The sequence below is a fragment of the Condylura cristata genome, unplaced genomic scaffold (genome assembly GCF_000260355.1).
Source record: "Condylura cristata isolate star-nosed mole 26May11 unplaced genomic scaffold, ConCri1.0 scaffold00040, whole genome shotgun sequence".
In the NCBI taxonomy this organism is placed as follows: Eukaryota; Metazoa; Chordata; class Mammalia; order Eulipotyphla; family Talpidae; genus Condylura; species Condylura cristata.
Window position 1 is genome coordinate 7,655,059 of NW_004567141.1, and position 13,529 is coordinate 7,668,587.

Sequence of the window (13,529 nt, forward strand, 5' to 3'; positions counted from 1 at the left end):
AGAAAACAGGAATACTGTCCGAAAACAAGATACGCACAGTTAAGCAAAGTTTTAGGACCAAAATTCCCTAAGTGATAGTGTACTAAGAATCATCACAACTAAATAAAATCTGCAGCTGTGTAATTACAAGAAAAACACTAAGACATTCCTGATATTAACAGCATACTCAAACTGTGGTAGATATAAGATTCCATGAAATTTCTATCAAGGCAATATCAATTCTGCACTTCTGCACTTCCTGGTTAATACTTTCCACAATCTAAGTAAATTTCTCCATGAGCTCCTTTTCTTCGGGTGGGAGAGGAGTTTCACTTATAATTGCCTTAGGAATTTTTCTTAGGAATTGTTGTTTTTTTTCTTCTCAAATTTTATTGATTCGCTACTCACAAACTACATGAGGATCTAGTCCAAGAGAGAAAGAAATAGCCACAAAGGAAAAATACAGACTTTCAGAACTAATTAATGTTTTCTATTGTCTGTAAAAGCAATCTTGAAGTTTCTACTTCTAATCAAGATGTTATAGCAGGAATCAAACTTACTATGTCACCTGAAAAATAACTAAACCAGACAATAGAGACAAATCAATGAAATTCAGAAGTTAAACACCAACCAGTGCAGTGATTACTGAAGGATGGGAAGCAAACAATAGGTCCTACAACTGCATAAGTTTACATTGCAGACAGTAGAGCAGGTTGTAGCTATGTAATTACAAGAAAAACACTCACACAATGATTTTCTGTAGTTCAGGAGATATAAAAAGATCTAGAGGAGCCAAAGTGACTAGAATTTATGAAGAAATTACCGGAGAGGAGAGGATGAACAAATAAGTCTGAAGAAATCTCCCTTCAAGTTTTCAAGGGAGTATTAATTAGTTTGTGCAGTGAGAAACTACCTGAACCAGAGGGGAAAAATAAAACTCAAAAGGAGCAGAGGCAACAACTTCCAGGTTCAGAGAGGCAAGGATACTAGGTGTTCCCAAAAGTCAAAGGCAAAAATGTAACTCACAAGACACTACCGTTACTAACAGTGCAAAATTGACCTTAGATCCAAGGCCACTTTGTTCTCAACTAAGAAAATTTAAGAACAAGTCTCACAGAACCAAAACATTCCTAACTACCTTAACTATAATCCAAAACAAAGTTTAACACTACTTATAAGAAGGTAAAATTATATGTATAACAACTCACAGAATCTGGTACCTAATAAAAAATTACCAAATATGCAAAGAAGAATATGAAACAGACCAACAGTCTAACTGATCAAAAGAGAAAGACAAAAATTACAAACACACATTTGAAGTGATTATAACTGTATTTCAGATGACAGGCAGTTAAAAAAGAAATAAACATTTTATTAATGACACAGGATAGCTAGACACACAAACTGAACTTCTAAAGCTGAATAGTGTTTAAAGTGAATACAAAGCAGTGGAAACTACCCATAATGAAACAGCGAGAGAAAAGATACTACGGAAAAATTTTTATCAGTCAACTCTTGAACTTTAAATATGGAATATATATAATTGGAGTTTCCAAAGTAAGATGGGCTAGACACAGGAAAATAAAAAAAAAGGCAAAAATAACTTCATATTCACCTGCAAAAGAATAAATAAAGCTGCACTTAACACAAAAATTAACAAAAACACAGGCATACATTTTCATGCCAAGATTAAATGACATTAGAAGCAACAAATGAAATATTGGGTGCATGTCATCAAAATGAAGACCTCCTCTGTACTTCAAAGTGCTTCATTAACAAAGTGAAAAGAAAACCTATAAAATAGGAAACTAGGATAAAATGTTTCCAAGTCATAAATCTCATAAAACATTTCTATCTAGTATATAGAACTCTTTCCATTCAGTTAGAAAAAGACCATTTAGTTTAGCAAAGAGCAAAGATATAAACACTCTTCAAAGATAGACAAATCCTCTTTTGCAAATAATAGGAAACTAACTAGTGTTCCCTAATATCAAAGGGGTGATTCCCAAACACAAAATAAATCAGGTATAATTAATATAATGAATGCAATGTATTAAGCAGTGCCAAAGCTTGTGAGTTAACAAATGCTAAGTATCAATTCATAAAAGCAAACACAATTGCAAAAATACACATAATGTAACGCTAATGAGATGAATTTGTGTCCTCATTAATATCAGTAGGATGCAACTTGTTCAAATTAAACTGACCACTTTAATGTGCTAAGAAAAGCCAGTCAAGGGAATTATTTTAACATGTGTTCTACGTAGTTCTGCCTGATAACTTTTACTGCAAAGGTGCACCACTAACAGCTCAACTAGTTTCACCTCCCTATGTATTTTAAAAAGTTTAACAAACTTAAGGGTTGTTTTCCTTAGTTTTTATTAATTTGTATAATCTATTTACATTATTGCTCATTTTAAAATAATGTTTAATCTTTCCCCTTTTCACTTCACCGGCCCAGCTTGTCATCACCATAGTCCCCCATATACCTCCCTCCCTCCTTCCAATCGCTCTCTGCCCCACTCCCTTGCAGGATAGCTCTGGTTTAAAATTACAACTTAAGTTTTGAAATGAACAGTTTAAAAAGTTAAAAAAAAATCCCTTCACTCAGTATAATTACCCTTACATGCATATAATAATACAAAAACAGGATACAAACTAGAAAAAAAATACTTTTGAGTGACACAACTACAAACTTTCAAACTCGTTTTTTGGTTTGAAAAATTTCCTAAAACCCTCTATCAACATTAAGAACTATCAGAAATGCAAATGAAAGCCACACCAAGGTACTTTTTTACAACCAATAAGGCTAAGTTATAAAGTAACAAGTGTTCCAAAGGAGTGGAGAGGTTGGAACATATATACACTGCTGATTAAGATGTAAAATGAATCAGATAAATTGGAGAACAGTCTTGATAATTACTTAAAAGGTTTAAGCCTTTACCACGTGTTCCATTCCTAAGTACATGCTGTTTTCCTGAGTTCTGTGAATTGCTCTAATATTAATCATAACCCAACAAAAGGAGGATTGTGGGAACCTCTGATTTTATAGTCATCAGTCAGAAGTACAATCTGGACTTCTGATTGGCACTGCAAGCAGTCTGTGAGTGGGACAATATATTCAAGTAGACAGTGTCACAACAAATTGTAGGACATCCCATTGGTAATCACAGAATTGCTCAAGTTAGTAAATAACCCTGGCCCATACTGCCACATCAAGGATCTTTAGTAACAAGTAGTTATTCAGGGCTACAGACCTATCTCAAAAGCAGGCAAACACAATGCCACTTCTATATAAAGAAGAAAAAAAGAAGATGAGTTGTTTGGTCTGTAGGGCTTAAAAAGTGTGTATATATGCCCTCCCTGGTGGCGCAGGGGGTTAAAGCACAGCGCCTAGCTAAAGCCATTTCCACATGAGTTCAATCCCCGCCTGCCCTGGCCTGCCTCTGCCCTGGAGGTGATCCACGTGGAGGTGATCCATATGGTGTGGCAGATCTCTACTGCCCAGCCTGCTGCTCCCCTCAGCAGTGCACTTCCTCGATCAGCCTGTTCTGCTCCCCACTGTCTCTGGTGAATCCTCTCACCGTCCCTGCACCTCTGGCCTGTACCCCAGTTCTGTATGCACAAATAAATCTTACAAAACAAAAGAAAAAAATGTGTATATATTTGGATTTCAGTTTCCCTCAACAAAAGTTTTTTGCTGTTGGCCTATCCAATGGGAGTGGGGTGGAGGTGGGGGATAGGCGCTAGATGAAGTTGGTGGTGAAATCCCATGAAAACAGTTTGACAACTGGTAACACAAAGTCAGCAAAGGTATGAAAGAAAAGAACAGAGAGAGAAGAGCAGCACAGAGAATAACAAACAGGTCACTTCCATAGTTACATCTGAAAGAGTTATAAGGAATGACAAGCACCAAGAGACAAGCAGATGAAGCTGACGAGGCTGTTTAGCTGGGACTGGCAGGCTGAGGTTGTAAGCACAACTTTAAGCACCCTTACACAGTTGTCAAGACAAAACAGGAATTCAAGAACCACCACAGAAGATGGGACCCTGTTATTTCAGCAAGATTCCAGCTGGAAACAACACAAAAAGTTAAACTGAAATCCTTGTTACCCTGAATTTAAATAAATAGTATTAACTTATTTTCATAACATACTTTAAATATACACATACAATTTATATCTAAAGATATTTTATTATATAGCATGTAAATATATCTTAAATAGACCACCTATTTTCTTCATAAATATATATGAACAAATACACACACACACACATTATTATCATATTTCCTAGTCCTGTCCAGTAAAGAGACCTAGGAACAATGGCCAACCCAATAGCATGCCCAATACAGACATTACAGTGCTGAAATAATATCACCAACATAAAAAAATTGGGAAAAATGGCTTATACAGATTTGAGATAGGACATATACAGATCAGTCAGGGAAATCTTGTAACAAACAAACTAAAAAAGAAAAAAAACCAGCCCTCCCTGGTGGCACAGCGGATTAAAGCACAGCACTAAGAAGTTTAATCCACTTCTGCATGAGTTCAATCCCCGCCTGCCCCAGAGCTGACACACATGGCACAGCAGACCTCTCCTGACCTGCCTGCTGCTCCCCTCAGCAGTGTACTTCCTAGATCTGCCTGTTTTGCTCCCTGCTCTGTCTCTAATGAATCCTCTCACCCTCCGCATCTCTGCCCTATACCCCAGTTCTGTGTGAATTAAAAAAAAAAAAAAAAGAAAAAAAACCTAGAATGTCAAAGAACACAGAAATCATTTAAAGAGGTTAGGACAACTTAAGCCCCCAAATTACAAAATCACAAAAGCCTCCCTGGTGGTTCAGGGGTTAAAGTCTCAACAATGTCAAGCTATTGAAAGCCACTGCAACTTGAGTTCAACTATTGGCCAGGGAGGTGACCCACATAGAGCAGCAGACCTCTCCAGTCTCAACCCGCTGCTCCACTCAGCAGCATATTTCAGTAGATCTGCCAGTTCTGCTCCCTACTCTGTCTCTGATCAATTCTCTCACCCTCCTCCCCCACACCTCTGGCTTATACCCTAATTCTTGTATGCCTACATAAAAATAAATCTTTTTTAAAAAAACCATAACCACAAAAATAATGAACAACCATATACCAGAGACATGTTGTGGGGTGGAATGGGGAATGGGATCAAAAGGGGGGGGGGAGGGAAATGCACGGGACTATGGTGGTGACACACGGGTGATTTGGTGATGGGAAACCCGCGGGGATTACAATCGAGATGGAAAAAAAAATGTGCAAAATGATGTAAAAATAAACTTTTGTAATAATTTAAAAAAATAATAAATAAATAAAAGGAATACAATTGTAAAAAAAAAAAACATAACCATTTGTTTAAAACCCAAATGCTAAAATATATTAGTTAATAATGACACTTTTTTTTTTTAAAGATTTATTTATTTATTCATACAGAACTGGGGTAGAGGCCAGAGATGCGGAGGGTGAGAGGATTCACCAGAGATAGAACGGGGAACAGAACAGGCAGATCTATGAAGTACACTGCTGAGGGGAGCAGCGGGCAGGTCAGGAGAGGTCTGCCGCACCATGTGGTCACCTCCAGGGCAGGCGGGGATCAAACTGATGTGTAAGTGGCTTTAGCTTCTTAGTGCAGTGCTTTAACCCGCTGCGCCACCAGGGAGGGCCCAATAATGACACTTTTTAAAAAATGTAACTGGTCACCCTCAAACAATAGTTTTATCTAAAAATCAAGCAAATAAATAAACTCCTTTTATTCTTTCCTATATAAACTATACACTGTACATAAAGTAATAAATGAGAAAAAGCATCTTTCTAGCTGTAGCTCAGCTAGTCAAAAAGAAGAAAGAAAAGAGAGCATTCAGACATTAGGTGCCTGTTAAAGAAAAGGCACACCACTATATTGACACCACCTTTAGTATTGCCAGGAGGCTTAAATCTCTAGTCCATTTGCATGAAATGTTGAGGATGAGAAAGGTGTTAAATTGCATGAGTATCAGTCAGTTAAAATATAGTCATCTATATACAGACTACAGGAGAAATTATAAGTCAAACCACTGAGGTTCAATAGATAAACCACAAGGAAATGAAAAAGATCAAGGGAAACCTATAAATTAACATATATCAATAAAAGGTGGGGAGGTGGAGAACTAAACTATGATACCTAGTTATATGTAAATTGATATTAAAGCTATGAGACAAAAAAAATTACTATAGAAGTCAGGAAAATGGTGACTTCGGGCTATGACTGGCTGTGTATGTAAAGGGGATTCTCGTGAGAGTGAAAAAAAGTACCACCCTTGGTACTGGACAGTGGTTACAAGGCTTTTGGCCTGATAACTCATGAATACATTTGTCTATCTGTTTTACTTTCAGCTTAATTTTACAATTAACAAAATATATTCCTTTAAAAATTAAATACCAACAGTTTTTGACTTATCTGGTTGCCTCCAAGGCACAAGGAACTCACCAAACCAACACCATTCCCTTGGAACCAGGGAAACACGGAGAAACCTCAGGTCTAGGATTTACTAACTTCAGATCCCTGTAACTCTGTATTACAAAATCTTAAGGAGCTTTCATTCTAAAGCAGGCAATCAAATAACTGACTTCAAAATTAATTTAACCACGATGATTTCCACACTTAGCTTGGGGATCAAGGACTGAGATTTTAAAAAATGACCTTGATAGTGACCACAGACCTATTCAGCCAACTCTTTTACCTTCCATGTTATTTGGTAAAGATTACACAAAACTGGGTCTATCACAACTGCAGAGAGGATTCTTCCCTCTTCCTCCCAATCCAGTATACAGAATTCTCCCTCAAGTCGGGTAAGTAGAGAACAGTAACTCAAATTGCCAAGGAGTTCCAACATGAGGGAAGAGAGTGGAGGAAAATCTACTTAGGCTCAGAGAAATAACCTCACTGACCTAAATGAATACTTTCCAGTTTATCTGCAGCTGTAAAAAAGGGGGAAGTCCCTATAAGCAAAGAATTTATAATTCAAAATCTGCCAGCACAGACTAAAAGAAAGAAATACAAACCCTACAGGAACTAAGAGGGAAATGTGGGAATGGTTATTGGTTCCTTGTGCTCAAAGATAAATGTAAATGAAAAAGAACATCTTCTTGAGCCCCCCATAAAGAAAGTCAAATATATGATATGAGAACTGTAACTACTTGAAACTACTACTATGAAACCTCACTTGGTTTAATTAAGGCCAGTGTTTTAAAAACTGAGAGGGGAAAAACAGCAAACACTCATGTGGATACCCACCTCTCCTAAAGCTAAAGAGGCTGACTCAAAACAGGTTAACCAAAAAATATGAGCTGACAGGGATACAATTATAACTTCCTTTTTGGTTCCTGTATGCGCTTTTCTACTATATCTGGCAATTATTTTGTTATTTATACATATACACTCCCTTCTTACCATTCCCTAATGTCATAAGCTCCAAAATGACAGAAATTATGGTTTTCAGATCTATATTATTTTTCATATGCAAAGTATAGTGCCTGGCAAAATGTTTTATACGTACACATGCTTGTTACGTTTTTAAAAAAATCTCAAGAGCAGTTAACTGAAAAAAGTTTTATTGGGAAAGTATAGGGAGGCATATTAGGTCAGCATTAATATAAACTCTTTTAGCTGGTTATACTGAGAAGTGTTACCTTTACCACCTTTGAGGTATTAAAAAAAAAAATAAAAGAGGCTACATGCTCACTAGCAGGGACGCTGGCAGTATCTATTACAGAGGGATCTCCATATAAAAGGGAGGTACCATATTCCTATTCTACCGAATGAAGGGTAAGACAGATCAGGGAGAAGATTTGGAAAGAAAAGTTGGAGGAGGTATATGGGGCAGAGAGACGTGAAGAAATTGTCTCACTTGCTTCTCAGCTTTGGACTTGGGAAACAAAGACATGTGAAGCCAATACAAATAGAGACACTTGGAAAAGATGTGGGTGAGACTAAGTGGTGAGTGAGAGCTGACAACGGCAGCCAGTAACCCCTGATTTGTATTCTTGCCTTGCAAAAAGGGAAGTGCTAATTGTATCCCTTGCCCTTCCGATGGTTCCCCACCAGAAAGTACCTTAGTCTTATGACAAGTCTTCAGGTCTCATGGCCCCACTTTGGACCAACCATGTTAGTCACGCATTTACCCATGAGGAGATGAGTAACTGGACATTTTATTGGAAAACTATTACCCTTTCTCTTCTCATCTCTCTCTCTTCACATTAGTCCTATTAAAGTTCTTTTAAACTAAGAGTATGCTTTGTCTTTGTGGCAACTGGCAGGACTCATTTAGACTGTGCAGGTAGTCTTTCTGCTAACATATCCTCTGTGGGTCTGGGGGCCCTGATTTCTTTTGAGTATTTCTTAAATGCATTGACGGAAAACGGGGAACTTTGAGATGTTTCAAACTGTTAAGATTTTGTGTTTCTAAATACTGAAAGAGTAAATACTGAAAAGTAAATGAAGAAAATGAGACCAAATCTATCACAGAACTTATTCTAGAGTAGGAACATCCCATTCTACTGAAATCTGTTATTTGATAACAAAAAAGCTCCATCCTATTTTATCAGAGAAATTACCAGAACAAACCTTTAAGCAAGAGGGCACTAAGCATTTAACATGTATTATTTTCAGTTCATCCTTGATATTATCCACATTTTGTAAGGACATTGATACTGAAAGAATAAGCAATGAATGGGTTTGAACTTTGGCTTAAATCATATTCTTTCCACTGAATCTTCCTGTTTCCAAAATAAACTGACATTGGTAAAACACAACATTTTTCCTGTTGTAGATTTGATGTACATTCCTTTTTTTATACATTAGAAATTTTAATTTTCTACCAGATCTTACTGTATGCTTGCATGTCTTACCACTTATTTCAAGTTCTGCCCAATGTGATTTCTTTCCATTTGCTGCTTCCTCAGAGGACATAATTGTGTACATCCTCCGAGGGTCTGGGGGCTCGTATTTTTCTTTGGGCATGCCTATTGAATTAAAAAAAGAAACCAATCAGCATTCTGAAGAATAATGTAAGTGAAAAATAACATCATTTTTATAAGTAGACATATATATGGTCTCTAAACACCACTGTTACTTAAAAAGAAGTAGGAGGCTCCTTGGATAAATGGGGGATTTCAAGTTTGGGATCAGAGAGATATAAACACGCCTGTAAACTAAGAAAAGGTACTGTGTCTGTGAAGGATAAGGAGGCCAGACAAGGTTCCTACAGGTAGGCAGCACAATCTAAACATCAAAAGAATGACTACAACAAGTCATTATATACTACATGAACTCAACTTTTTCAGTCACCTGAAAGTTGGAAAATGAAGGGAAAGAATCAAGTATTGTGCATTTGTGGCAGAAAATAGATGAGGGAATGTTCTTAAAGAAATTGAGCTAACAGGGCTGGTGGTGCAGGGGTTAAAGTCTCAGCGCTATGGCCAGCCACTACAGCATGAGTTCAATCCCCACCTAAGACCTCTCCTGTCTCTCTCGCTGCTCCCCACAGCAGTATATTTCAGTAAATCTGCCTCTTCTGCTCCCCACTGTCTCTGGTGAATCCTCAAGCTTCCCTGCACCACTGGCCTACACCCCAGTTCTTATATGCATGAATATAAAATCTTAAAAAAAAAAAAAAAAGGATTCAAGCTAATAAATGCAGAGAGTATTATATTTAGAAAATCACTTTCACAACTCCTAACTAAAAAAATAATGCTTTTAGGTAAAGACCATCAGTAATGAATAAAAACCTTTAGGGAAAAACACTAAGCCCTTGCCCTCTCACTCAAAAAATTTAAAATTTGATCAAGCCTCTCTAGGTCTAGTACCAGGCTTATAAAAAATAAAAGAACTAGAGGGACATATTCAAAATAACAGAAGATACAGTACGCTGAATATGCTAAACACTACTTAACTATGCACAAAAACTAAGATAACAAATTCATGTTATATACATATTACCACGATTAAAGTTTTAAATAACTTTTTAAATAACACAAGTATACAATCAGCTAGATGCAGAATACAGAAAGCTCTATATGGCAGAAAGACCCAATTTCTTCAATAAATTAATGACAAGAAAAGGAAGGAGAAGACATTTAAAGAGATTATTGACAAGGTATAAGGCAGAGCAGTGATGCAGAGACCTTGCTTGGTTCTGATCTGAACAAATCAAATACAAAGGGATATTTTGAAATTTATACAAATTTGAAGGTTTAAGTATTAGTTAATATAAGGACGTATTCACATTGCTTGTGGCTCTTTAGATCCTTATCTGTTGTGACTGTGAAACATTTAGGTAAAAATCTCATTCTCTGGCATGCTTCTCTTAGCTACTACCCCCCTTACTTCATCTTATTCACTGGATAAGCCTTAACTTGCTCTAACCAACTCTCTACCTATAGTGAATAATAACATAGCTAAACACCACCGAAAAAAACCTACCACTATGTGAATTCAAACTGAGCCCAGTCAGAAATCACTTTTCTCAAATTGACACTTTATGCTGTCCAGTAATCATATGAATTCTCCCAGCCCATTTAAACTTCTGACACCTACTTCCTTCATTTTCCCTCAAATAATGATGACCACTCCTTACCTATTTTCTCACTAAAAAAGAAACTAGCAGAAGAGGAATTTCTATAAACGCTACCCTAAGCTCATATATATATACTCTCTTTTACTAGGACAAACTGCCTTCTAAGTACTAAAATTCCACCTTGGCTACTCAAGGACATTTCTTAGCAAATCTCTCACTTCTCTCCTACATCACATCTTCCCTCCACACTGAACTGAATCTTTACCTTCAGAATATGTTTACATGGCATTCCTATTTTTAAAAAGATTCCATTTAATTACTCCCCCAGCTTTTTTCTTTCATCCTCTGTACAAGTAACTGAAGAGGTTTACAGTCCTGTATTTACAGTTAACCCATTCAAATAAGTGTTTTTGTTTTTAACATCCCACCAAACTATCAAGAAGAAAACTACATACGCAGTCGTTTCTTAAACTTCGTTTTACTTGCCCTATGATCAGTATTTGATGGAGATATTCACCTCCTACTAAGAACACTTAATTCACTTGGCTTCCAGGACAGGGTTTCTTTTCATTTTCCTCCTAGATTTGTTTAGTCTTTTTCTAGTTCTTCCAGCTGAATTAGAACTAACTCCATTTTATCCACAGAAATCTGAAGCCTAAAAAGGTAATCATGCGCGTGTGCACGTGCACATACACATGCACACATCCAGTGTTACAAGCCTAGGCCAGGCTTTCAATGTGTCTGATTAAAAGTTGACAGCAATTTTCCTAGTCAAATAAGCCCACTGCAAAAATATAAAAAAGACAAATTCCATTTATGAGAGGTACTCAGAGTAGTTCAATTCATCAGTAGAATGATAGTTGACCAGCATTAAGAGCAGAAGAACATGGAATTCTTGTTTAATGGGTAGAGTGTCTCAGCTTTACAAGAGAAGAATTTTGGAGATGGATGTTGGTGATGGTATTACCTAACATTATGCATGCATTTAATAGCACATTTAGAAATGGTTAAAATGATAAATTTTATGTTAGTATATTTTACCTTAATTTAAAAAATGGAAAAAAAGTTACTTTCATTATGCTGTCTATATCATGCTGCGTTCCTAACTATGGGAAGCAGAAATATTTTTCAAAGCTAGAAATGGAATTGGATGTGTTAATCAAAACAACCTAGAAAATACAAGATGCCATGTAAGTTACCAGAGCTTGAAAACATCATGGAAGAGCACCCAAATGCTATTATTCTGACCTGATTCTATTTACAAGATAACCATCTAATCTTTATCAGCTTTTGCAAATAGATGGTAAGAAACTGCTCTGTCCTGCTGAGGTTAGTATTTTGGACCTATTTTATTATTAAGCAACTGACTTCCCAGTTGAATGGTGAAAAGTCTGACTTACCAATCTCACGTTAGCTTAATTAGTTTAATTCTGATCTCACTTAATAAGGGAACTGACAAAAGTGTTGCTAAAAGGAAACTGAAAACCAGGCCCTGTATCAAGGTCCATCAAAAGGTCATGATTTCTGCCTGAGCAGCAAACTTTGCTTTCTTGGTTTTTTACAATGCAAGAAGCACTGTCTTACAAAAAAATTTAAGAGGGCCCTCCCTGGTGGCGCAGCAGGTTAAAGCACAGCACAAAGAAGCTTAAGCCACTTCCATATGAGTTTGATCCCTGCCTGCCCGGGAGGAGATCCACATGGTGAGGCAGACCTCTCCTGACCTGCCCGCTGCTCCACTCAGCAGTGTGCTCGTTGATCTGCCTGTTCTGCTCCCCACTCTGTCTCTGGTGAATCCTCTCATCCTCTGCCATCTCTGGCCTGTACCCCAGTTCTGTACAAATAAATAAATAAATCTTTAAAAAAAAATTTAAGAGACAATTCATTGCTTTAAACTTGAAAGCAGTGAAGAGAACTCTTTCCCAAATCACTGAAGAATTAGAAAACAGAAGAGAAAAATTAACCCTATAAAATCAAAGAATGGTAACAAACAAGTTCTTACAAGAAGCAGCATGAGGAGGCCATCTACCTGCTGAACAACCCATCCATTTCTCTGAAGTCAGACAAAACATCATTGAAGAATATGTAAAGAAAAGAAGATAATAAGTACAATTTAGGATTTTTACAATGTTTTGAAATCAACAAGTAGATCTTGTTCTCTAAATATACATATGTCACTGCAAGTTACTACCTAAGGAGAACAGAGGGTTCCCTAAAATAGATGCAAGAACTGTCAAGAATTTATAAGACCTTTAAAAAATAGCTAGGCTGGCCCTCCCTGGTGGCGCAGCGGGTTAAAGCATTGCACTAAGAAGCTAAAGCCACTTCCCCATAAGTTCGAATCCCGCCTGCCCCGGAGGTGACCACATGGCGTGGCAGACCTCTCCTGACCCGCCCGCTGCTCCCCTCAGCGGTGTACTTCATCGTCGATCTGCCTGTTCTGCTCCCCACTCTGTCTCTGGTGAAGCCTCTCACAGCCCCTGAGCCTCTGGCCTGTACCCCAGTTCTGTAGTACAAATAAATAAATCTTTAAAAAAAAAAAAAAATAGCTAGGCTGGGCCCTCCCTGGTGGTGCGGCACAGCTGGTTAAAGCACAGCACTAGGAAACTAAAGCCACCTCAGCATGAGTTCGATCCCCGCCCACAGAGGTGATCCACATGGCCTGGCAGACCTCTCCTGGCCTGCCCACTACTGCTCCCCTCATCAATGTACTTCATGGATCTGCCTGTTCTGCTCCCCACTCTGTCTCTGGTGAATCCTCTCACCGCCCCTGTACCTTTGGCTTGCACCCAGTTCTCTAAGCAAAAATAAATAAAACTTAAAAAAAAAAAAAAAAAAAGCTAGGCCAGAAGCATTCAATCCATAGTACACCTGACTAGCCAGTTGCTTACCCCTTCAAACCAATGCCAGATGACACAACTGGTCCTGGTAACAAAAATCTGTTCCTCTTCTAAATCTCAGCATTTTGTTAGGC

The 13,529-nt window shown here is 37.6% G+C and overlaps 1 protein-coding gene across 3 annotated transcripts in view; it reads right to left on the bottom strand.

Moving 5' to 3' along the window:
• Positions 1 to 13,529, bottom strand: part of CNOT6 (CCR4-NOT transcription complex, subunit 6) — a 55,028-nt gene that overhangs the window by 24,216 nt on the left and 17,283 nt on the right. For all 3 annotated transcript variants that reach the window (XM_004693872.2, XM_012733429.1, XM_012733430.1), the window contains exon 2: positions 8,892 to 9,005. In XM_004693872.2, the coding sequence (XP_004693929.1) occupies positions 8,892 to 9,003 (112 nt within the window). In that variant the 5' untranslated portion in view covers positions 9,004 to 9,005. The remainder of the gene's footprint in view (positions 1 to 8,891; positions 9,006 to 13,529) is intronic.